General features: G+C 50.0%; 7 protein-coding genes across 7 annotated transcripts; 3 read left to right on the forward strand and 4 right to left on the reverse strand.

Annotated features, from left to right (window-relative positions):
* Positions 1–20: 20 nt before the first annotated feature.
* Positions 21–1,753, reverse strand: CONPUDRAFT_115900 (FAD dependent oxidoreductase). The gene is made up of 8 exons (XM_007765417.1): positions 1,570–1,753; positions 1,439–1,509; positions 1,332–1,371; positions 1,187–1,276; positions 924–1,137; positions 755–865; positions 335–689; positions 21–270 (listed from the first exon to the last, which is right to left on the reverse strand). The coding sequence occupies exons 1-8, from the start codon at positions 1,732–1,734 to the stop codon at positions 192–194; spliced, it is 1,125 nt and encodes a 374-aa protein (XP_007763607.1). The 5' UTR covers positions 1,735–1,753; the 3' UTR covers positions 21–191.
* A 411-nt stretch (positions 1,754–2,164) lies between these two features.
* CONPUDRAFT_134301 (uncharacterized protein) lies at positions 2,165–3,546 on the reverse strand. Its single transcript, XM_007765418.1, has 2 exons — positions 2,438–3,546; positions 2,165–2,385 (listed from the first exon to the last, which is right to left on the reverse strand). The coding sequence occupies exons 1-2, from the start codon at positions 3,210–3,212 to the stop codon at positions 2,303–2,305; spliced, it is 858 nt and encodes a 285-aa protein (XP_007763608.1). The 5' UTR covers positions 3,213–3,546; the 3' UTR covers positions 2,165–2,302.
* Positions 3,547–4,789: 1,243 nt separating this feature from the next.
* CONPUDRAFT_115902 (DUF89-domain-containing protein) lies at positions 4,790–6,909 on the forward strand. Its single transcript, XM_007765419.1, has 8 exons — positions 4,790–4,939; positions 4,996–5,290; positions 5,345–5,463; positions 5,520–5,658; positions 5,708–5,944; positions 5,996–6,186; positions 6,238–6,594; positions 6,653–6,909. Exons 1-8 carry the CDS (start codon positions 4,808–4,810, stop codon positions 6,704–6,706), a joined length of 1,524 nt encoding a protein of 507 aa, XP_007763609.1. The 5' UTR covers positions 4,790–4,807; the 3' UTR covers positions 6,707–6,909.
* Positions 6,910–8,439: 1,530 nt separating this feature from the next.
* Positions 8,440–10,051, forward strand: CONPUDRAFT_43975 (aspartic proteinase; the record flags this gene model as incomplete). The annotated part of the gene is made up of 8 exons (XM_007764224.1): positions 8,440–8,728; positions 8,779–8,876; positions 8,931–8,961; positions 9,014–9,122; positions 9,178–9,390; positions 9,441–9,574; positions 9,635–9,753; positions 9,815–10,051. 8 exons carry the CDS (start codon positions 8,440–8,442, stop codon positions 10,049–10,051), a joined length of 1,230 nt encoding a protein of 409 aa, XP_007762414.1.
* Positions 10,052–10,284: 233 nt separating this feature from the next.
* Positions 10,285–12,255, reverse strand: CONPUDRAFT_141275 (uncharacterized protein). Its single transcript, XM_007765420.1, has 10 exons — positions 12,098–12,255; positions 12,012–12,038; positions 11,916–11,963; positions 11,778–11,864; positions 11,623–11,727; positions 11,430–11,572; positions 11,175–11,380; positions 11,014–11,124; positions 10,798–10,960; positions 10,285–10,746 (listed from the first exon to the last, which is right to left on the reverse strand). Exons 1-10 carry the CDS (start codon positions 12,131–12,133, stop codon positions 10,413–10,415), a joined length of 1,260 nt encoding a protein of 419 aa, XP_007763610.1. The 5' UTR covers positions 12,134–12,255; the 3' UTR covers positions 10,285–10,412.
* A 437-nt stretch (positions 12,256–12,692) lies between these two features.
* On the reverse strand, positions 12,693–19,113 carry CONPUDRAFT_96077 (pleiotropic drug resistance ABC transporter). The gene is made up of 25 exons (XM_007765421.1): positions 18,791–19,113; positions 18,458–18,730; positions 18,079–18,399; positions 17,783–18,025; positions 17,546–17,733; positions 17,401–17,495; positions 17,058–17,352; positions 16,913–17,008; positions 16,774–16,861; positions 16,627–16,720; positions 16,477–16,573; positions 16,258–16,421; positions 15,927–16,202; positions 15,804–15,878; positions 15,619–15,756; positions 15,484–15,566; positions 15,410–15,429; positions 14,892–15,360; positions 14,187–14,840; positions 14,098–14,134; positions 13,688–14,046; positions 13,553–13,632; positions 13,449–13,503; positions 13,099–13,398; positions 12,693–13,040 (listed from the first exon to the last, which is right to left on the reverse strand). The coding sequence occupies exons 2-25, from the start codon at positions 18,461–18,463 to the stop codon at positions 12,798–12,800; spliced, it is 4,476 nt and encodes a 1,491-aa protein (XP_007763611.1). The 5' UTR covers positions 18,464–18,730; positions 18,791–19,113; the 3' UTR covers positions 12,693–12,797.
* A 1,053-nt stretch (positions 19,114–20,166) lies between these two features.
* On the forward strand, positions 20,167–21,227 carry CONPUDRAFT_115911 (Lumazine-binding protein). Its single transcript, XM_007765422.1, is given in 4 exon segments — positions 20,167–20,207; positions 20,256–20,508; positions 20,526–20,605; positions 20,658–21,227. The coding sequence occupies 4 exon segments, from the start codon at positions 20,193–20,195 to the stop codon at positions 21,051–21,053; spliced, it is 744 nt and encodes a 247-aa protein (XP_007763612.1). The 5' UTR covers positions 20,167–20,192; the 3' UTR covers positions 21,054–21,227.
* The last annotated feature ends 26 nt before the right edge of the window (positions 21,228–21,253 follow it).

Here is a 21,253-nt window from a genome sequence, read left to right on the forward strand (position 1 = left end):
ACTACAAATACAGCCCTCCAGTAACCAGCATATGTCAACGACGATCTAGTACATCAATTGGGATTCTCCGAGTCTTGCTCGTCTGAGTCGTACAGAAGCAACTCGATAAGTTGGAACGGTCAATTTCCTTACTGCCTAGATTTTCCCGTGGCAGGAAGCCCATTGGAGCCTACACCAAGCCCAACACGCGATCAATATTGGCGTATGTGCTGCTTCAAGAGGGAGATGGCTTCGGCGCATGCTCCCCATGAATTTTGGTAGCCTCCAGGCCTGGTCGAAAGACAAACAAGTTCAGGGCACATTGAACCGGTTTGTGACACGTGGTGAGGCTTACCCAAACCCATAAACGTGCACCGTCAGCAGTTTCTTGGGCGTGTTCTCCGGCAAAGCTGTCCAGGGCAGCAAAGAGTGGGTAGATGTGACTGGGATCCCTATCCACTCCGCTTCGACTCTTGGACCTCCTTGTCTCGCAGGCCGTAGGCCAACGTTGTGAGACAAAACCCTGGTTTCTTTGCTATGCAGTATCGGTGCGAGCTTGCAACAGCTATCGAAGATTCTCTTTGCCGTATTCATGTTCACGGATGTATCCCAGTTACCTACCTGGAATACTCCTCCCAAAATGACCTGATCAGAGGGTGCGCCCCCAGGGCGGGGTATAATGTAAGTGGCATCTTCACCTGCGTCATGATCTAACCATGCTAATCAGCTTACGAGACCTTCCAAGGTAAGGGCAATATTCGTCCGAATTTCTTACCCTCTATCTCGTACTGCAGGAACTGATCAAGGCCGGGACATTGGACCAAAATAGTCTGGCCCCGAATGGCAAAGAGATTTTGATCCTCAACACCAATCAACGACTTGGAGCCTATGCTCGAGCTTCGTTGACCTTGTCTAGCACTCGAATGACAAGTTAACAGGCTTACCCAGCGATGACGCATTGATCAATACACCTTCAGGGCCTGTAAGTGGGAGTAATTCATCTATTGTTCGGACGTGCTGTTTCACAAATGCAACTCCACGAGACACGAGCTCTTGTTTCAGGTATGGCAAATATACAGACGGGTTGACGGAATATGTGGAGAAACCTAGGCCGATGTTGCATGACTTTGGTATCTCATCGGCAGGTATGGAATGAAGCTGTACTCAACCTGGTTAATGAGGTTGGTAAAGTTGGAGATCCACGCACATTCTTTACAAGATCTCTCCACCACAGAGTTCTGGCATAACCATCAGAGTCCGTTTCTGGCCTTCGCGCATACAAAGACGAGGGCAGAAGCTATGAGGGCCCAAAATTTGGTTAAAGCAGTCATAGAAAGGGTGAGGTTATGGACCTTGACAAGCCCAGTGGGTATCATGTCCCAGAATTTGTCACTTCGCAGCACGTATGACGCCTCAGCGCTCCTTCAACATGAACTCCATGCAGTCAAGCGTGGCTCACAACGTCTGCTTCTCCCACCGCGCAATCCGCGCGTCTTCCTCTCCGTATGGCATCGGACTCCAATTTGCGCCCTGGGCACCATATAAAGTCGTTCCACTAGATCAGTTAGGGTATCTATAAGGAAGACTTACCGCCCAAGGGCTTGCCCAGCCTTGAGAGCCCATATCTTCCGGCATGTCCCTCGCTACAACAGTGATCTTGAAGGACGACTCCTCATCTGTTGCCGCCAGATAAGCGGCTGTGAGACCGATCACCCCTGCTCCGAGGACGACTAGTGACCTCTGCTGTTGAGACATGATAGTCAAGAACGTCAAGGCAGACTGCACAATTCGAGCTTGAACTCTCACAGACCGCTCCTAGTATAGTGATCAATCATATACTGGGGCCAAACATTAGGCCAACTCTAAGATAAGGTAAACGCATGAGCTATCCCCCGGCCAACCTGGGATATATCCACCGAATTGCAGCTCAAGAAAGCAAACTTGGCTGCGCATCTTATACACGTTCCGCGACATCTATAAAAATGGTACCGGTACCTCCATAGAGCCCCATAGCCTCGAGCATCGTTACGTTGCAGACATTGCAACATCGAACAATATGACATACACTACTACTTACTACACTAGGAAGATGCAGATATCATAGACAATTTAATACTACATGATACAAGCTGGTTCAATATTCGTTACAAACGCGTGGAATGGTAGGCTACCGGTCTTTGAGGGTATAAATACCTAGGCACACAACCAGAAGTTGGATCAGCTTGAAGTAAAGTAAGAAACAGGCTGAATCGGGCTCATTCATGCACTCATTCATGCATCTAGCATGTCCTGAGCGACTTCTCGCTTCTGCGAGAACCAGTTCTCAGCCCCAAAGCGTAAGCTTCCTCATTTCTATGCGTCCTCCTGAGAGGCGATGGGCTACAAAGAGCGCGCCGAGACGTGTTGCTGCATGGTCCAAGATTTAAGCAAGTTCGAACGATACGACACACACACTTACCCCCTTGAAGCCCTTTCCCAGGGCATGAAGTTGATGTTAGACCTCCCGCTGAGAGAGCAGCCATCATCTGTCCATAACTACCACAGTACAGTGTGCTCTTTCTTGCCTCTGCGGTATCTGAGTTGGAGGCCTGGCGTGTTTCAGGCCCACTGGGAGTGTCCATGCCTGCGACCTTCACAGCCTTAGTTATGGTCTGCCGCAGGCGAAGCAGACGGCTTCTCGGAGATTCTTTCGTCTCATGCCGGTGAGTAAACTGGAGGTATAGTCCGTCCAACTTCTCCTTATCTTCACCCCCATCTTCCGAGGTGTCATCTACGCGAGGCATTGGAGGTAGTGGCTTCGCGTCGCGTTTACTGGGAGAAATTTTTGGTCGCTGAAGAGGTGGAGATTGAGACTGCGCCCGCGACGAGGTGTAAAGATGGGTGTTAGAGCGAGCATGGCGAGTGGATTTACTCTTGAACAAGGAAAACGAGCAAGCGCGAGCCAGGGGAGATCGAGATGATTTGTTCTCTGTTGGCTCATCACCAATCAGCATTTCGTCGGTGAAATATTGTGATATATGGATGAAGGAGGAATTGGATGAGCGATGGGAGTCGTAGACTGAGCAAGCCGGTTTACAGCCGTGGTTCAAAGGCAAAGGATTGACATGGATAGAAATTTCATCGTCGTCTCGGGAGCTGTTTTGTCCCTTCTTCGTGTCTGCTCTGCAACACACATTTCCGAACCCCACGATATACGGAATTCCATAAGGCGTGAACTTGATCTCTTGATGCATGATATCGCGCCCAAGTTGTCAGGTTACGCCGACGGGCAGGCTGTGGACGTAGCACAGATTATCTGCTGAAACTTTGAGTTGCGACACTTTTCGTAAGTGTAGTGGTCGGTAACGGGGAAGAGAAAGGGGACCACAGACGGCGAGCAATTCTACGATTGGTGTTCTCGCCTTGCGAATGACACGTTTCAACAGCACCATCCTTGGATCTCGGTGCAGGTCCCAGTACAACGCGAATGGGACACGTTAACTTTGCATCTACTTGACATTTGCCCGCAATGGAATAACGTGCTATGAGCATGTGGGCACGAATATGTCATTTATGTTCGAGGAACTGCCCATGAACTGCCCTAACTGGCACTGCAAATGCACTCAGCAGTCTATTGGTACCTATGGATAGCCGTTACGCCAATGGGTGTCAGCCGTTGGGAGGGGAACGTGTCCGGGGTGAAGTTTGCAGGAAAATAGGCACAAAAACACGCACAACTTGTAAACGCCGAAGATATCTTTGCCATGAGGCTGAGAAGGCGGGACCGCCACATGTTTTTGAGCATAAAAGAAGTAATTATGTACTAATCGAGTGTCTGAGTCGCGGGCGAGCCTACGAGAATTGGTGAGTGGCAATATAGACATTATCATAGGTCGTTCAAGCACCAGCTGTCAAGTTAGAGCGAGTAAAGTGTGAGATCGACTTAAAGTTAAGTTTCTTACATTTGACGTTCAATCATCTGCCACTGTCATGAACAAGGCAAGTTCAATCTCAACATTGTCACATGGACTCGGTGTTGGCGGTAAGGTGCAAAAGGAGGTGCAGAAGTTTACAGACCTGATCCCATGGTCGTAGTACTTCCAGCAAGTCGACCACGGTGGGGAGGAGCGGATGCACAAGCCAAAGCGCCCAGCAGTGATGAGATATGATAACGCTCGGATGAGCTGGCGTAGCCATTGTTGAAAACAAATGACTTTTTACAGAGAAGGCAACCTATACTGACGTGGTCAGGGATTAGCGCTGGCGATTCAGGGTGCTCCACCTGGAAGATTGCGTTAAGGAAACCCGTGTAAGGATGCTAATAACTCGAAGTTATTCGCAATCGATGATGTCGATGAGAGTACTAGTGCGATTCTAGACCTGCTGGCGGATTTCCGTGCACACGTTCCTCGATGAGGTCGATAACAAAGAGCGTTCGAGGGTCCCGGTCAGGGCGAGCCAGGGCAAGACCGACATGTCACTCCGAGAACGGGAATTGGTCGGCAAAGGGCGGGCACGACGTCATCCCGTTCATGACGTCGTTTGCCTGATTGAGTCCCACTCGTTGAAAACTGCAATCGAGTTGTCGAAGATAAAAAGCGAACCGTGTGCTCAAGAAGTTTATCCTGTCACTATCGGTTCTGTGCCCTTCCTATTCGCCCACCTGGCCAGTCGCCATCGCCGAAACTAGCAGCCTGTAGAGCCGCAACTGAGTCTACAGTCAAATAGAACGCTTATAGATAACATACCGAGGTCTCATCCCCTCCCACCTCCTTTTCCTCCCACAACCATGCATTCTAACCATGACTACTTTCCTCCCACCCCGCAAACAGAGATAGTTCAGCCAACCATGACTGATCAACAGAAAGGCTTTGCTGCTGCACCCGCCGCAACCAGCGCTCCTTCCCGAGTTACCTTGCACCTTGGTCATCTTCCAAGTAAAAAGAATATTAAAGCGCCATGGCCCCGGACTCCTTCTAGGGTAAACCTCGTACAATCTAATGTCTCAGCATCGTTTGACTCCTCTGCTCCTCTTAGGTCGACCCCAATAACCCCCCTTGGCCCGCATTCCGTGGATACCATGAGTATTCTTTCGCCCATGCGACTATGGGCGTCAGACTGCCTACGATCCTTGGAAAGGCAATCGACGATACTTCTCGCACTCTGAACGAGCAATACTCTGAAGACGTCATCATTGACCTCGTAGCATGTCTCGAGCGTATGGATACCCTCATGGCGGATCTCAGCGGCAATCAGAAACTCCGTCCCATTGTCGATGATGGAGAGGCAGACGTCGCATTGTGGAACAAGGAGATTGCAAAGTATTTCCAAGGTACGTCCGATCAAGGTTGCCGCATTTGCCTCGGATTTTTCTAAATCCAATTAGGCAAAGATTTTATGAATGCTCCTTGGCTTTTTGCAGAAGCGTACAAATATCGTCGTCTGCACGAATGCTTTAGTGTGAGCAAGAACTGGAAAGATTATGACGTATTTTATCGTCAGAAGGTACGGGTCCCATTTGACATGTTATTGAGGGAATCTTGCTAAGGGAATGTTGGTAGTGCGATACTTTTTCGCGGTCGGCCGACGCGGTGTTCGAGTTATCCATGCGATTCGCCGAGCCATTCAAACAGGCCGAGAATCTCTCGGATGCCGAGAGGGCCGAGGCGGAACGTCTCATGTTCCTGGAGTTGACACAAGGTAAGTAAGTGACGGTGCAATGAAGGCAGCCTTTTCTGAGGAGGTACAGTTTGTTTGTGGGGTAACTCCACCGACCTGTCGCTTTTGATCAACATGACGGAGGAGCAGATTAAGGCCCTTCAGTCCACTGGAGGTGATCACCTTGCCGCCACAGAAAAGAATATACTTGGCAACCACCTTGGACAACTTTGGGACACTGTTAAGGTGCTCAGAAAGAAGACAGGCGGTCGGATAGATTTCGTCCTTGACAATGCTGGATTTGAGCTCTACTGTGACTGTGTTTATGGTAAGCTAAGCAGTGAAGGTATACATACGCAAGATCTGACCGTTGGCGCAGCCGACTTCCTCGTTCAGAGTGGCCTTGCTAAGCAGGTCCGCTTCCACGGCAAGCGCATCCCTTGGTTCGTCTCGGATGTGACCAAGAAAGATTGGGAGTGGCTGTTGAACTCGATGGTGTATGGGCACCTGTTCCCGAAATCGAACGAGGTAGAACGGGAGTCGCTCCGAAGGCTCGGTGCTCGTTGGAAGGTAGTATTTCTCCAGCATATCGCAAACGCTCGCAGCTGACCGTTTTCTCAGCAATATGAGAAAGACGGTATCTGGATTTACGAGCAGCACCCCTTCTGGTGTACTGGGTACACTTTCTGGGATCTCCACAGCGAAGCGCCGGATCTTTTCTTACACCTCTCCCGTTCGGACCTTGTTTTCTTCAAGGGCGATCTCAACCACCGTAAACTCACGTATGATTGTGCTGCTCCCGCAAGCACGCCATTTGACCAAGCCATTGGTCCCATGGCAAATGCGGCAGGTGCACCCAAAGTTTGCAGCCTGCGTACCATCAAGAGCGATGTGGTCGTTGGCTTCGGCGATGACGGCGATGATCTTGCCGAAAAGTTGGACAAAGAGGAGCCTGGTTGGAAGATCAGTGGAAAATATGTAAGTCAACTTGTTTAACCCCCTAAGGAACTGACTTATCCACCACACTGCTCTTTAGGCCGTTGTTCTCTTGTCGGAAGGCCGCCCGGGAGAAAAGGTCCACTTCGCGTAACGGGGCCATAAGCTCAGAAGTCGCTCGCCTCAGATCCTCACTCCGATCCTTGGGCAACAAATCTCCTGTATGTAGATATCATTATTTAGTACTCCTCTATGACTCTCGTTCGCGTAGGATGTATGCACACAGACGCGCGCATATGAATTTAGGGTCTTTTGTACGACTAGTCATAACCTGTAATACAGTTGAGAGCGAGCACCTACTAGCCAACTTGTAGCTGCGTGGCGCCATATCATCAAACCAACAGCAGTATGCAAGTCCCAGGGGAGCTACATTCTTGCCACCGGAAATTCTTCAACGAGGTTTGTGTAGGCAGGTAGAGGCGCCCAGGTTGGCTTAGTTAGTTCCAAGTTAGTTCTCTGTTCTCAATCTTATGACGCGATAAAGTCGATGCCAAACTTTGCTACTCCCGCAGCTGTTAGCACACGCGCTATTTTTAGAACCCGTAAATAAACCAAGTTGAACATGGTAAATGTGCAAGCGAATCGTGAGCTCCAGTCACACGTCAAGGTCATGGTGGCGTGTGTGATCGACAGGGTTGACAGGAACTCGGAAGCCGGCGTTTTTCTGAGCTTGATGGGAATTTTGCTGCATCTTGCATTGAGTGTCGTCCGTTGAAAGATGGCGTGCTGAGGTGCTTATTCTAAGATGCCTGGGATAGCACGCATAAGACCGCGCGTTCCACAGGGGTCGAATGTTGTGACATAGGCCGCCAGCGTGCCTGTCCCCGAGGTTCAAGCTTCAAGAACGCGTCATTTGGCGAGTAGAGCAAACGCGATAGAAGGGTCCGTGTTGCGAATGTGAAAGTAGTCACAATGCTGATCCAGCTTGATGTTGCGTACTAGTAAGTGCTCATGCACGGTCCAATTTAGCTAGACATGTGCATGCTTAAGCCCATGTCAATGCCATGATAGTGTCGGTGAAGAAAGATGTAAGACGTTCAGCGTCGGCTCCAAGATTGCAAGTTCACACGGTAGCCGATGCCGCTCATTAAAGCTCAACTTACTTCTTGCTTGCCTATATTGCTTATCACTACTTAGCCTGAGTTCTTGTCGAGGGCATTGCTCTACACTCTTGGGAGGCTTCCCCTCTCTTGAATTCTCTGATGGTATAGTTGTCTGGGATCTGACCACTCTTGCGTGCTCTTCTCTGGCTATTGCTTTACCAACCTGACCTGTTCTTCGAAACCCCGATTACTGGCATTCTCAGCTTATTCTTGTTATCGCACCAATAAATCCCAGCTTTCAGAATTCAGACAGATCTTTCTGGAAGACTTTTCTTTCCCGCGAGTATTGTCCCGTGCTAAAAACTGTATCGTTCCAGGAACGCGTGTGCTCGTGATCCTCCTTTGAGACTTTGAGCAGTCTATCATAGCGGACCCAAACTACAGTCTCCTTCCGCCCCGACTCTCAGTCAATCAAGACGTGTATATGATGCAAGATTGATCGGATATGGCCCAACCGGTATTACAGCTAGGGCTACCGGGAGTTTGGTCCTCCTCTATTGTTAGTCCACCTGAGGACGCTATTCCTCGACCAAGGCGTTTCCGGAGAGCGGTCTTTGCGTTTGGGAACGGTTCCAAAATCAGGACCTCCGTCTCAGTGTGCCTTAAAGTACCCATGCGGTAGATTTTTGCGTCCATACGACTCTCAGGTCCTACGAGCTGTCTTTCTGGTATAAAAGCGACAGAAACGCCTTACGGAAAGTCAACGGGCTCCTCACGAACAACAATGTTCCCTGCAACGTCTCTCCTCGCTCTTGCTACCCTCGCGCTCTCGGTCGCGGCATCGCCTGCTGCCCGCGGCTCGCCCATCACACTTCCCATTGCGCGGAGACTCAATGCTAGCAATGGCCCCGTCAATCTGCACCAGCGTGATCAAGCCCGTGCTGCTGCTTTGAAGGCGCGTGGGCAGGCCATCAAGGAGGGCAAGCTCGACCGCCGCGCTGCAAGTGTTCCCGTGACCAACGAAGTCGACACCTACATCGCTGCAGTTGGCGTCGGTAGCCCCGCAACTACGTGTAATGTGAACTCTTATATTTATGAAGCAATGCGCTGACGTTTAAGGCAGACAACCTCATTGTCGATACCGGCAGCTCCAACACCTGGGTCGGTGCCGGGACGGCTTACGAGGAAACTAGCACCAGTAAGGCTACTGGTTACAATGTTGTATGTCCATTCTTCACCCTGAATATTTCCATCACAAACACTCATGGAAACTAGGAAGTGACTTACGGCTCGGGATCGTTCTCTGGTGAGCGTTAGCACTTGCCGAAGGAGCTGCTTAGAATACTTACATTATTCAGGCAAGGAGTACACGGACACCGTTACCTTGGGAACGCTCACTATCACCGGACAGTCTATCGGTGTCGCATCCACATCCGAGGGCTTCGAGGGCGTAGATGGTATCCTGGGGTAAGTGCAACTGTGGGCATTCGCCCAGTAGACGGATCTCTGATGGTGTGGATAGAATTGGACCTACTGACCTCACTGAGGGCACTTTGACCAACGATGAGGATGCTGAGATCCCTACGGTTACCGACAACTTGTATTCTCAGGGAACTATCTCGACTGAAGTCGTCGGCGTCTCCTTCGAGCCCACTACCTCTGAGGAGGTCACCAACGGGGAGCTCACCTTCGGTGGGACCGATTCGTCCAAGTACACTGGCACCATCGCCTATACGTAAGTATCTTCGATGATACTTCAAATGTTCATCATTGACATAATCTCAGCCCCGTGACTACCACCGAGCCCGCATCGTACTACTGGGGCATCAACGAGAGCATCGACTATGGCTCGGAGACGATCCTCTCGGAGACCGCCGGTATCGTCGACACCGGCACTACCCTCGTTCTCCTTGCCACGAGTGAGTTATTGGTGTGATGTGATTATACAGTACTGGAACTCATCGCTTATCATCTCCTAGACGCATACGATAAGTATGTTTCAGCCACCGGTGCCACCTACGACGACACCACCGGTTTGCTCCGTATTTCTTCGAGCGATTACGACAAACTCGACGACCTGAACTTCAACATCGGTAGCGTAAGACTAACCTTTTTTGAATGCCACTGCAAGAAGTTGACCCGGTCTGCCACTCTTTTAGAACACGTACGCTTTGACTGCCAACGCCCAGATCTGGCCTCGGTCGCTCAACACCTACATCGGTGGTTCGAGCGACGACATTTACCTAGTCGTCAACGATCTCGGCTCTCCCAGTGGCGAGGGTCTCGACTTCATCAACGGTTACACTTTCCTTGAGCGTTATTACTCTGTCTTCGACACCACCAACTCGCGTGTCGGGTTTGCAACGACCGAGTACACTGATGCCACCACCAACTAAGTGGTTTGGGCATACACAGGTGCAACCATGAGATCTTGGGGTTTTGAGGGTTATAGATTGATACAAATTTGCTGTAGCTTTGTACTCTGTTCGTCAATATCATGTGCCACATTTACTTCGCGGTTTAAAGTCAGATCACACCTTAAAAATGATGGCCAAAATATCCTAGCTAGTCCGAGCGGTGGTTGATCACTCTTGGACGGAAGTAACTAGAGAAGGTTTTTATTTATGTCCGTGATGATACAATGGCGTTTGGGGGATACCAAGAGGCGAAATGGGAAAATACAGATCTATGCTTGCGCCTGACATATACTAGACAATAATTCCTTTCGTCGTGAAAAAATAGGTTCTATAGGATCCTTCAATCAACCTGGTCATTCCAGCCACCTGGGAAAAGTGGTGTGTTGTGAGTGGCATCCGCACCTCCTTGGCTCGACCTAGGTTCTGGGGGCTGCGATCGTGAAGTAAACGTATTCCGGTTAAGGTTATCGCGACCACTCGCTGCACCACTCGCTGTACCACCGAACAAAGATTGGAAGATACCACCTCCGCTACCTCCAGCGCCTGGCGATCCTGAACTGCGATTGTTGGATCCAGAAGGTGAGTCTCCCGTAGGACTTTGGCCTCCTCCAGGGCGCCCTGACCCAGGAGTAGGTCCAGGTCCATGCGCCTGGGGTTGGGGAACGAGAGCGTAGCTAGATCCTTCCGTTAATCAGTACATTTGGGGGAAATCTTGAGGCACGTACCGACAAACAGGACATGTTCCGCTTGACTTAAGCCATGGTAGAATGCAAGGCTCGTGGAAAGGATGCTTGCAAGGCAGCGTAACGACGACCTGCTCATCAGGGTCCTCGGTTTCGAGTTTGAACTGTTCCTTGCATACAGCACAATCTTTCTCTAGAAACGGGGCTGTTGATAATGAAATGAGAAGAGTAACGATCGATAAGGGAAGTTCTACTGACACCCTTCTTCAAGAACTTCTCGGGGAAGGTTCTCGACGACTTCATCAGTGGCAGGAACAGGCCGACCCGCGTTGGAGTTTTCCATGAGTTGGGAAATTACTTGATCAAGAGCTTTGAACTTCCTCAGCATTTGTTGCTAACTATATTTTGAACCATCGCACCTTCCTGGTTGAAAACGTAATCTCCCCATCTTCCGCCGCGTGCATCCCCGCCATCTCCTCCATTGAGGAGATCGAAAAGTGGATTCTCCGTGCCGCCTGCTCGCCCAGTGGGGCCTCCCAAAAGCGCCATTAGGTACTGTGCCATCATGGGTCCTGTGATGTTAGGCCGGTCGTGACCTGCATCTAGGCTACCCTGTCGGAGAAATCTAGTGATGGTAAGCTGGATGTCAAACGTATATGAAATATAAAGCTCACTCGGACATGGTTGGGTCTTCGCGATCGTTGGTCCACTCATTTGTCCGTCCGCCGTGCGTATTAGGGCCGCCTATGACAAATGACCTGCCCCCGTTTCCGCTACCACCACCAGTGCGAAACTCGAATCTAAACCCGCTTGAGCTCTAAAAACCTTATTACAAACTGGACAGGAATGCAGATGGGATAGGCGCACGGAATTTCCTTCGGGGAACCTTGGGGAACGGGGCGATTCTGGTCGTGGTGAGCGAGCAGTTCTATTCCCTGGCTGGGGGGCCAGAACACCTTGCAGTCCACCTAAGCCGGGTCATTAGGAGAAGAAACGATAACAAGGGAGTAGCACACACGTAAAAAAGCCTCAACGTCCACGTTGCCGGCGACGTCTTCGAAGCCGCCGGCCTGCTGGAATGTACGAGGATCGTCTTCGGGGTTCTCCATCTCAAGACAAAATGAGATAGCTTTTGAGAAGTGTGTGCTGAGGACACCTACTTTTTCTACGAAGGAGCCCCGACATGAGGCGCAGATAGGACCTGGGGCCTAACCACAATTAAATTCGTTCACATAACGGCGAGGGTCATGGCGTACCATGATAGGTCTCATTTCCGCATGACACTGTTGTGTGGTTGTTGAAAGATTAGAAGATCGCAACCGTGAAGATGGAGAATACATGCCTCATGACAATACCACATTGGTTCCCTTGAGGACATCTCAGGTACAGGACTGTAGGTGACCAGATAGAGAGATTAAGGCTTTGCAAGGTGACAAGCTGGGTTGTCTGCTCTAGGGCCAGGAATCCCGCGAGTGTATGCAGTAAGGATGTTGGTGGTCGATGTTGGAGAGGCAGCGGGCTAAATGTTGTCTTGGTGTTTGAGTCTGCTTCCGTCAGATCTTCTGTGGCCCGGGGTTGACAGGATCGGGCGACTTATGACGCCAGACGCCTCAACCTCATATTATGCCGTGTTCGTTACCTAATTCCATCCTTTATAATTATTAATACTATTATATGCCGGCAAAGACCGGCACTAGTACAGTACCTTATTGGCTCAATCATTGATAATCACTCGCCTTCACTTCTCTTCTCACTCCTGCTCTGCTCCTCCTGTCGACCAGACCCTGATCCGCTTTCGCGAATCACTAGGTGGGTGTCTGTGGAAGCTTTCTTTTCAAGATGAGCACTTTGGTTCCCTATTATACGAGTACTTCCCTTGAAGTCTTGAGATCAAACACCGGGTTTTGCTGAATTGAACAGCTTCCTACTTGGTTTAATGTATTTTGACTAACTATTTGCTCAGTCAGACCTGTTTCCTTCCTACGTTAGTGTAGTGAAAGAAATAGTAGACTAAGGTTGTGGTTTCACACAACCTTAGTCTACTAATTGTTTTCATTGCTTCTGGTCAAGATTTTGTCCTCTATCTCACCCCAGTCTGCACTACTCCGGCACATCTCAGAGAACTTTCCATCAGTCACCTTCAGTAAGTCCTTTGGTGTACCAAATTCAACTACTCTCCCTGCATCCAGGACAAGAATTTGATCATACTCGATGATGGTTTTGAGCCGGTGAGCTATAGTGATAACGAGGGATGCTGAGAGTTCTTCGCGAATTGTTTTTTGGATCTGGAAAGTTACATAGATTGATAGGTAGTCCTTGCTGATCCCATATCAATACACATACCTGCTCGTCCAATACCGTATCGATCTGTGATGTCGCCTCGTCCATGATGACAATACTCGTCCGCCGCAGGATGGCCCGTGCGAGTGCCACCAATTGCCTCTCACCAGCGCTTAATGAACCGCCCTGACTGATGGGCATATCAAGCGTGACTTGACCTTTTGTCGACGAATGAGACAATAGAGGCAGAAGATGGCAACGCTTCAAGACATCCCAGCAAGCTTGATCCGTATGTTCGGAGAACGGATCAAGATTGCTCCGAAGGGTACCTGCGAACAGCGATACATCTTGGCTAACAATTGTCTATACATGGTGTAAGCAAGTATAGAATTATCACCAGAGCCGCCACTCACGATCCGGGTCCGTAAGTCTTCTAAACCAATCTTGGCGATGTCGACCCCGTCAATACTACGGCAAGCATTCTAGCAATGTTTATCAAGGATAAGACTTTACTAACATGATATGACCGCCGCTGGGTTCCACCATGCGAAGCAATGCTGAAGCGAATGTTGACTTTCCAGAGCCGGTCCTTCCCACCTGTTTGGAAGTAACATTGTAGATCGAAGGGACTGACCAATGTAAGACTACTCACCACCCCGACTTTTTGTGACGGCTTGATGACGACGGAGATGTTCTTAAGAACTGGTGGCAAGTCAGGTGCATACTTCACCTCTAGGTCCTCGACGATGAGATCTCCACTGGTGGAAGGCCAGGCCGCAGGCGGCGCATTCTTCGGGATCTTGGCAGGTGCCTCTTGTGGCACTTGGAGATACTCTACAACTCGCTCAACAGCATTGAAGTCCAACTCTAGCTGAGCGAGCACTCGAACAAGCACGCGGGATGCTTCAGCGAAGATGCCAGCTTGAACAATCACGACGGCAGCGGACCCATTCGTGACACCTTGCCAGAGTGAAAACACTGTTGCTAGATACACCACGGTAGATCCCAAGCCTGTGGACGTGAACATGAGAAATGAGAACCACTAGCAAAGAAGCAACGCACAGTCATATCGCCAGCGCAACCAGCCATTGACAATCCACTATATTTCCGAAGTCACAAAGGAGGTAATATGTCGATCGTGAAATGCTTACGTAGAAGTGATCGAAAGACTGGAACTTATCCACCTTCTGGAAGAAGCTTTCCAGGTATCGTGTTTCCATTGAAAACGCACGGACGTGTGCAAGACCGCGAAGCAGCTCATCAAAGCCCGCGAATGCTGGAGAAAGCGAGATACTTTCGAGACGACGAAGGTCGCGCTGCACTTGTATGTACTTCGGCGCCAGCCGAATGTATAGCAAGGCAATGATGGCTGCGAAAGGTGCAAATGTAGGTACCATGACGATAATGACGCCAAACGATGCAACGAAATTGAGGACGCCACTTAGGGCTGCCCGAGCGGATGGTTGCAAGGTGCCATCGATGGTGTTGATGTCCGAGGTGAAACGGTTCAAGATACGGCCAATCGGGGTTACATCAAAGAAACGGGCAGGTGCTCTTGTCAATCGAACCAACAGCCTCAAGAAGAGGGTCCGGGACGCTTGGAGACTAGCGTAGTAGCCCAGAACCATGTAGGACAGCACTGAAAAGCCTCCGACAATGGAGATATATAGGTAGATGTGTAGCCAGGGCTTTACGTCCTCGTCGGGTGGAGGGAGGTTATCCCAAGGGTAGTGGATTTCCGGAAGAACTTGTGCCTGTGCCTCGGGGGATACGTCGTACGCCTCACCCCATTTCGCGAGGAAAACCTATCTCGCAAGAATCAATATTGAATCCATCGGAGAGAGAATCAAACCGACCTGGTTGCCGATGTTGACAAACCGAATGACAATCATGAGGGTGATGGTCAGCACCCAGGACAAAATACCAGCAGCGCGAATGTAAGTCCAGTATGTTTTGAAAGGGACGCGGCCTTCTGCACGGAACTCGGCCTCAATGAGCCTTCCCTTGCCATTGTCTCCGCGAGGCTTCCGTGATGTCTGGACACCCAAGTCAGCCTCGTTCTCGGGGGTCAGAGTCTGTGAAATTTCCGTTGATGGGGTCTCGTCTTCTTTCATGTCCGCTTCTCTCAGACCGCTGTATCGCAGCTTTGAGGCAGAATGGTGGTGATGAATCTTTCCGCCAGCGAGCTCGACGAAGTAGGAAGCGATGGGGAGACACAGGCTAACATGGTGTGTAATCAGGATAACAGTCCTGTTACGCATCAAAGGTCCTTGCAGGCATTGTTCTACCAAGTGCTTAGCGGTGTGCATGTCCACGGCAGCCAATCTGACAAGAAATTAGTTCTAAGTCCCTAGTCTATTACCAGATTACGCACGGGTCATCCAGCAAAATAACCTGAAGAGTACTGATAAGCTATGATTTATATATAAAACGCTTTTGGAGACTGACCTCGGCATCAGAGTAGATGGCGCGTGCGAGGGCTACTCGAGCCCTCTGGCCTCCAGAAAGGGTTATACCTTTCTCTCCGATTTCTAGAGAGCCATTTAGCCATAGGACAGGGCTGCCCACACAGCTTAAGCTTACCGGTCATGTCACCGGCTTCAAACATGTCAAGGTCTTTGTTTAAAGCGCATGCTTCAAGCACCGCCTCGTAGCGTTCCTCGTCGAACCCGGAACGAGCTCCAAAGATAACGTTTGCGCGGATGGTAGCATGCTCGAGCCCTACGCATTGTCAGCGTGCTTCATAGCAAGTAGTGAAAGTCACATACATGGGTTTTGAGCACAATAAGCGACTAGATGATTTGTCTTGTCCAAGTAGACAGTGCCTTTGAGGAGGTACATCTCTGACCACAGAGTTAAATATAATTAGACATGATATACAAGATGCCTACCACCAAGCAGTGCCCCTAACAGCGCACTCTTGCCTGAGCCCGTGGGGCCATTGACAAGTGTCAGTTTGCCCACAGGGAACAGCAAGTCCGGTATATCAAGAACAAAGCGAGGCTCATTGCTGGAATTTTCGGTCGCACTCCACTCAAAGATAGCGTCGTGGAATCCAATCTTGGTATTGCGGCCAGAATCGACTATAGGCATTTTCAGCGAGCAAGCCCAGTCAGGAACTTCTGCCTCCTTGAGGAAGCTGTCAATGCGTTGCATCGAGACATACGCTGCAAGACGTCTCAGCCTGTGAGCATATCTAAATGAGTTGTAACGATGACAAACCGTGCAGCAGCGCGAAAAACTGGTCTGGCAATGCAGTCATAGGTTCTTGGATTTGACTAAAAAGAGCAACTGCCGTGAATGCCTTCGACACTGTCAACTGTTCCTTTTCAATAAGGGTATACCAAGCGAAAGTAGACAGTGCCGTGGCGGAGGGAATCCAAGTCCTATAAAGCCCAAAGGTTTAGTTCTCCGATGCAGAAGGGATGCATTTTGGTTTACCAGATGAATGAGATAGCAACTCCAACTATGTTCTCCCTGACGCGCCAGCCAAGCTCGGTTTCCCTTGCTTCACGAGCAGAATCTGACCACTTGTACTCTGATAATGGTGAACGTGAGTTCGTGTCGCAGACAAGTGCCATTGTAGCTCACCCCAGCCGTAATATTTTAAAAACCTGATGTTTTGCAGGAGCTCGTTAACAACGTTCATGCGCTTGTCTTTTGATTTCCACGAAGCTCTCGTGATCTGAATGGACCATGTGGGCATGAGTTATGTATATGGTAAAAAGAAGTACGCACACTGATATTGTACATGGCTAGAGGATAATTGAGTATATAGGCGATTAACACCACAAATACGCCTGAAATTGCGCTCCACCCAAGTACCCTTCATGCTGTCAGACCATGTTGCAGTTGCACTACGAAACGCAAGACTCACCGGTAGAGAAACACGAGAGCTATCGTGAGCCGCAATGGCGACGAGATTAGGGCGGCGAAGTCCCAAAACCGTTGAGCTACAGCATATGCATCGCCTCTTCATGAATAGGTTCAGTATCGCCCTCTAAGTACGACCACCGACTTACTGCATGAGGTTGACTATTTTCCCTAGATCAGCTGAAGTCTCTTCCTCGTCTCCGCTAACTTTTCCAGATACGTCGCGTCTCATGAGCGCCTTTTCGAATAATGATATAAAGATTAGTCCACGGGTCCTTTCGTAGACTCTCCGAGTATGCCAGTTCTTGAACAAATCCACTTGCGCGAATGATAGATGAGCCATGAAGGTAACAAAAGCAAAGAGATACGCTGTTGACATAGATTCTTCGGTTGGATTGTCCAGAGATGCCAGTATCCTTTGGAGCGAATATGCCGGAACGAAGCCTAGATTCAACTCAGCAACACATCGGCTAGGAACATGTAGAAACTTACCAACTACGGTGCCCCACAGCTCCAACCCGAGCACAATTATAAAATCCAGTGAATTAGATGCTATTAGGAATCGTAGCAACGATTGATCAGGGTATCTGCAAAAGCGTCAATAAAATAATTAACAAGCACGAGAAAGTGAATGCACCGATTTCGATATTCTACACGCTTCTTGAACAGGTTCTTGTGTTGGAAGAGCGGAGAAAGGGACCACACATCGGTGTCTTGAAGGGTGCGTTCCCATGCTAGGGTTAAGATGGGCTCAACATAGCTTGCAGATAGCCACGACCACAAATGGGCGTCATCCTCGGGTGAGGTCAGATCGGATGAAGGTATCTGTTTTACAAGCTTAGTAGTTGCTACTCCAGCACGCGCTTTCACAGACCTGATCGGCACGAGCCACTTTGGGAGTGGGCCGAATGGGTTCCAGCGGGAGCTTTCCGGCGGCATAGATGAAGGACCCGTTTAATAAAATCTGTAATGCCAGCATAGCTAGTGGGAGACCATCACGGAGACTGTGGGACGTAATCGAAAGACAGGCGCCGACGAGCTGGAAGAGTCCAAACGCAATAAGAACGTAAGGCGGCGAATGCGGGGGTCTCCGAATAAACTTGAGTGCCACGAAGACCTGTCCACGTGAATTAGTGCCCGAGACCAGCAAACACGACTGCGCATCCCTACCCAGCAGACCATGAGGATTGCCATCTGGAGGCATGCATCCGAGTTCCCAATGACAATGCTGTAGCAGAGGGATGTGAGCCATCCGAACGCAGTAACGGTGCTGATAATTGTCAAAGCTCGGTGGACAGCGACAGCCTTCGGCAGGGTATAGTCCACTCCGTCCAGGTCTTGGGTTGCGATTAGTTGGTGGAAAGGAGAGCTAAGCCGCGTCCAGAAGGCCTTGACTAGTGCAGGTATAGCGCTGGCTGGTACGAGGTCACGGAAGGCTACCAGAGTAACAAGTAATAAAGGACATATTGTATCCACCAACGTTGGCCATATCTGCGGAAGCATCTTGAAGTTGAGCTGTTAGCGCAGGATAATATGTCGGACAACTCGCCTGCATGGTCACAACGGAGGTAGAGAAAGGAGCGGGGCCGGGTAAGCGGCTGGTAGTTGAAAGTGGAAAAGAAGGAGTATAGACGGCTGTCTGGGGAGTCGAGGTGGATGAGAACGATAGTTCTCACGACGAACGCGTGTTGTGGTGAATGACATGGAGACTGCTGTCCTTATGAACGGCCCATTTCGCCTGCAGCCAGCAGGCTTGATGCACGGAAAATAACGAATGAGTCGCCTCAGCCCTGCGCCTCCCCTTCGGAGAACACGGCACACCCTGCCGAAGATATGTCAGTTCCTTGATTTTCTGCGCACGTGATTGTTTTGGTGCACGCGCCTGTCTCCTCAGCTCGTTCAGCTGGCATCTTCATGTCCGCAATGATCATCCGTACCTTTCCTATCCTTCTATCTGTTCTCGCCGCACAATCCACAGCCATCGCACTAACCACGGCATCAGCCCACCGCCATAACCCTCACAGATTACGAAAAAATCTCATTCCTCTTGCCGACCCGGTCTCAGACGCCCTTCCACTGGAAATTGATCCCCTCAATGCCCCAAACCCAGGCATCGCTGGGCCCCTGACTTCGTTACCTGCTCGGTTAACCAGTGTCCCTAGTTCGACCTCTGCACTGTTGTCCTCAGATTCGGCTCCTTCTGTTACCAGTCTCCGTCCGCAGCACGAGCATACAGCCGAGTCTTCAACTTCTTATTTTCCATCACAAACGCCCACACCAGTGCCTTTGCCAAGTGTTTCAGGTGCCCCAGCATCAAAGACGTTGTCGAACGATGGGGATCAAGACGGCCGCACGTGGAAAGTCGCGGGCATCGCCGTCATCGTTGTCTTTCTTGTGTGCACTTTCATCTCTGTCTCCTTGTTTTCAAAGCACTTGGGAAGGCTCGCAAAGGACGTGCTCTGTTGCTGCGGCCGTAAACGGTCTGACGATGTGGAAGAAGTCTTAGTCCCCGACTGGGACCGATGGAGTTGGGACGCCAAATTTCCAGATGACAATTTCGACCAGCATCATACCATGCCGTATCCCGAGAAGGGCACTCCAAGAGATGCTGTCCCGAACATTCAGAGGTCGAACACGGTGACATCCGTAAAGTCTGCTTATTCGATGACATTGACAACACGCGAGCTACCTTGGGATGCGGAAAATCTTCAACAATGTAGTATACATCGTCAACTTTCTCAGGAGAAGCGGGTGATACCGGCGTAACGGGGCTGGCCTCTGTCTCTGTATCTGAGCCTTAGTTTTGTTCTACATTACTTGCATTTGCACCTACATTTTAGAGGGTTCTTTGCATTAGTTCACGAGTTCATGCGGCTAAGTTGGACGAGAACCACTGTTTTCCGGTGTCGCTGGCATGGTTCTCTCCAAATAATCCGAAGCGAACAATCCTATAGCCCCAACAGAGCAGACAGCCATAGAGAAGTAGAGCCGAGACCGAGCTGGTAAAGCTTGAGGTGACGTGCTCAGTTGAATGCTATTCAGTCGGTGATGATTGCCTTACCTTTATATGATTCCCATAGTGACCGGTTTCTGCTCGAGTTTGAGAGAGGTGGATTTGAGGATTTCGCGGCTATAGGTGTCTGCGATGTGTAGTTCTTGCTCATGACGTCCGTGTCTGGAATTGGCGGTACCTAGTGTCGCCGACGGATCTTCGATGATTCTGTGCGGGACAGCTCCGGGTTCCGAACACCGGTCCAACTTTCTTTCTCTTTACTTGCATCAATATGTTTACAGGGCTGGTAGGCACTGCCCTATGTCTGCGTTGCAAAACCAACTCCTAGCTGCAGATTGAACACCTTGGACTCGTCTCCAAGGTAGATCATGACAGTGGTGGTTGTGCCCTCACGATCTCTCAGTCCGCACCAATTCTAGACGACTGCCACATCGGTGATTCGATAGCAGTCAATGGCGCTTGCCTGACCGTTATCGAGTTCAATCAGGATGTAGAAGGCGGTTACTTCAAAGTATGGCTCGCCAATGAGACCTTGAGCCGAACGGATCTAGGCAAGTCATACTGCCGCAAATATTCAACGATCACTTGTTCATCCCATAGACAGGGGAGCGTGTAGTTGGTGACCAGGTCAACCTGGAGCGCGCAATGGGCTCACACGTGCGCTTTGGGGGACATTTCGTGCAGGTAAAGTGGAAATACGTTGAAGGAATAGAAAAAAGGCTAAAGGCATACACAGGCCCATGTCGATACTACAGCTGTGGTTATTGATCAGGCGCCAGATGGCGACTCTTTGCGCCTGCGTTTCCAGCTACCAGAGCCAACATCGGACCGGCCATCGCTGTTACCGTACATCATTCCCAAGGGATATGTCTGCATCGACGGTGCTTCACTGACCGTCACTGAAGTTGATGATGCGCAAAGAACGTTTGGTATCATGCTCATACAACATACACAAGAGAAAATCACTTTGGGGAAGAAGGCAAAGGGATCAAAGATCAATATTGAAGTCGACATGGTGGGCAAATACGTCGAGAAGAGTGTCCTTGCTGCTCTGGAAGGTGGGGGTAACCAGGTATTGCGTACTTTCATAGAGAAGATCGTAGACGAGGCCCTTACACGGAAAGGGCTCTGAAAAGACGGCGGAAGCGCTATATTGTAATTAAGTGTTGGAGAGGGCGTTTGAGGAAATAAAGATGGAACGGATGCGTATTCATACTTTCCATCCGGATATCATTAATTGTCTCTTGATGTCCGGGAGCCAAGCGGAGTAGACCGTTTATGTGAATCTATGGACTGCGACTGCGACGTGACATCAATATTGCGATCCCGTCT

Source organism: Coniophora puteana (genome assembly GCF_000271625.1).
Source record: "Coniophora puteana RWD-64-598 SS2 unplaced genomic scaffold CONPUscaffold_1, whole genome shotgun sequence".
Taxonomy (NCBI): domain Eukaryota; kingdom Fungi; phylum Basidiomycota; class Agaricomycetes; order Boletales; family Coniophoraceae; genus Coniophora; species Coniophora puteana.

Bases quoted from the DNA above. Each gene is read 5' to 3' on its own strand.
- CONPUDRAFT_115900 (XM_007765417.1), bottom strand. From the start codon at position 1,734: ATGTCTCAACAGCAGAGGTCACTAGTCGTCCTCGGAGCAGGGGTGATC. The intron at 1,510-1,569 runs GTAAGTCTTCCT...TATGGTGCCCAG, and splicing joins GCTGGGCAAGCCCTTGGGCG to GGCGCAAATTGGAGTCCGAT. The intron at 1,277-1,331 runs GTCCATAACCTC...GGGCCCTCATAG, and splicing joins TACCCACTGGGCTTGTCAAG to CTTCTGCCCTCGTCTTTGTA.
- CONPUDRAFT_141275 (XM_007765420.1), bottom strand. From the start codon at position 12,133: ATGTCCTCAAGGGAACCAATGTGGTATTGTCATGAG. The intron at 11,728-11,777 runs TTACGTGTGTGC...TAATGACCCGGC, and splicing joins ACGTGGACGTTGAGGCTTTT to TTAGGTGGACTGCAAGGTGT. The intron at 11,125-11,174 runs GTGCGATGGTTC...GGAAGTTCAAAG, and splicing joins TTACGTTTTCAACCAGGAAG to CTCTTGATCAAGTAATTTCC.
- CONPUDRAFT_115911 (XM_007765422.1), top strand. The intron at 20,606-20,657 runs GTAAAGTGGAAA...AGGCATACACAG, and splicing joins TTGGGGGACATTTCGTGCAG to GCCCATGTCGATACTACAGC.
- CONPUDRAFT_96077 (XM_007765421.1), bottom strand. The intron at 16,203-16,257 runs GTTTGTCATCGT...GACGTCTTGCAG, and splicing joins GTTTTTCGCGCTGCTGCACG to CGTATGTCTCGATGCAACGC. The intron at 15,361-15,409 runs GTGCGTAATCTG...ATTTCTTGTCAG, and splicing joins GTTATTTTGCTGGATGACCC to ATTGGCTGCCGTGGACATGC.
- CONPUDRAFT_134301 (XM_007765418.1), bottom strand. From the start codon at position 3,212: ATGCATCAAGAGATCAAGTTCACGCCTTATGGAATTCCGTATATCGTG. The intron at 2,386-2,437 runs GTAAGTGTGTGT...TGGACCATGCAG, and splicing joins TGGGAAAGGGCTTCAAGGGG to CAACACGTCTCGGCGCGCTC.
- CONPUDRAFT_115902 (XM_007765419.1), top strand. From the start codon at position 4,808: ATGACTGATCAACAGAAAGGCTTTGCTGCTGCACCCGCCGCAACCAGC. The intron at 4,940-4,995 runs GTAAACCTCGTA...TGCTCCTCTTAG, and splicing joins GGCCCCGGACTCCTTCTAGG to GTCGACCCCAATAACCCCCC. The intron at 5,945-5,995 runs GTAAGCTAAGCA...CCGTTGGCGCAG, and splicing joins CTACTGTGACTGTGTTTATG to CCGACTTCCTCGTTCAGAGT.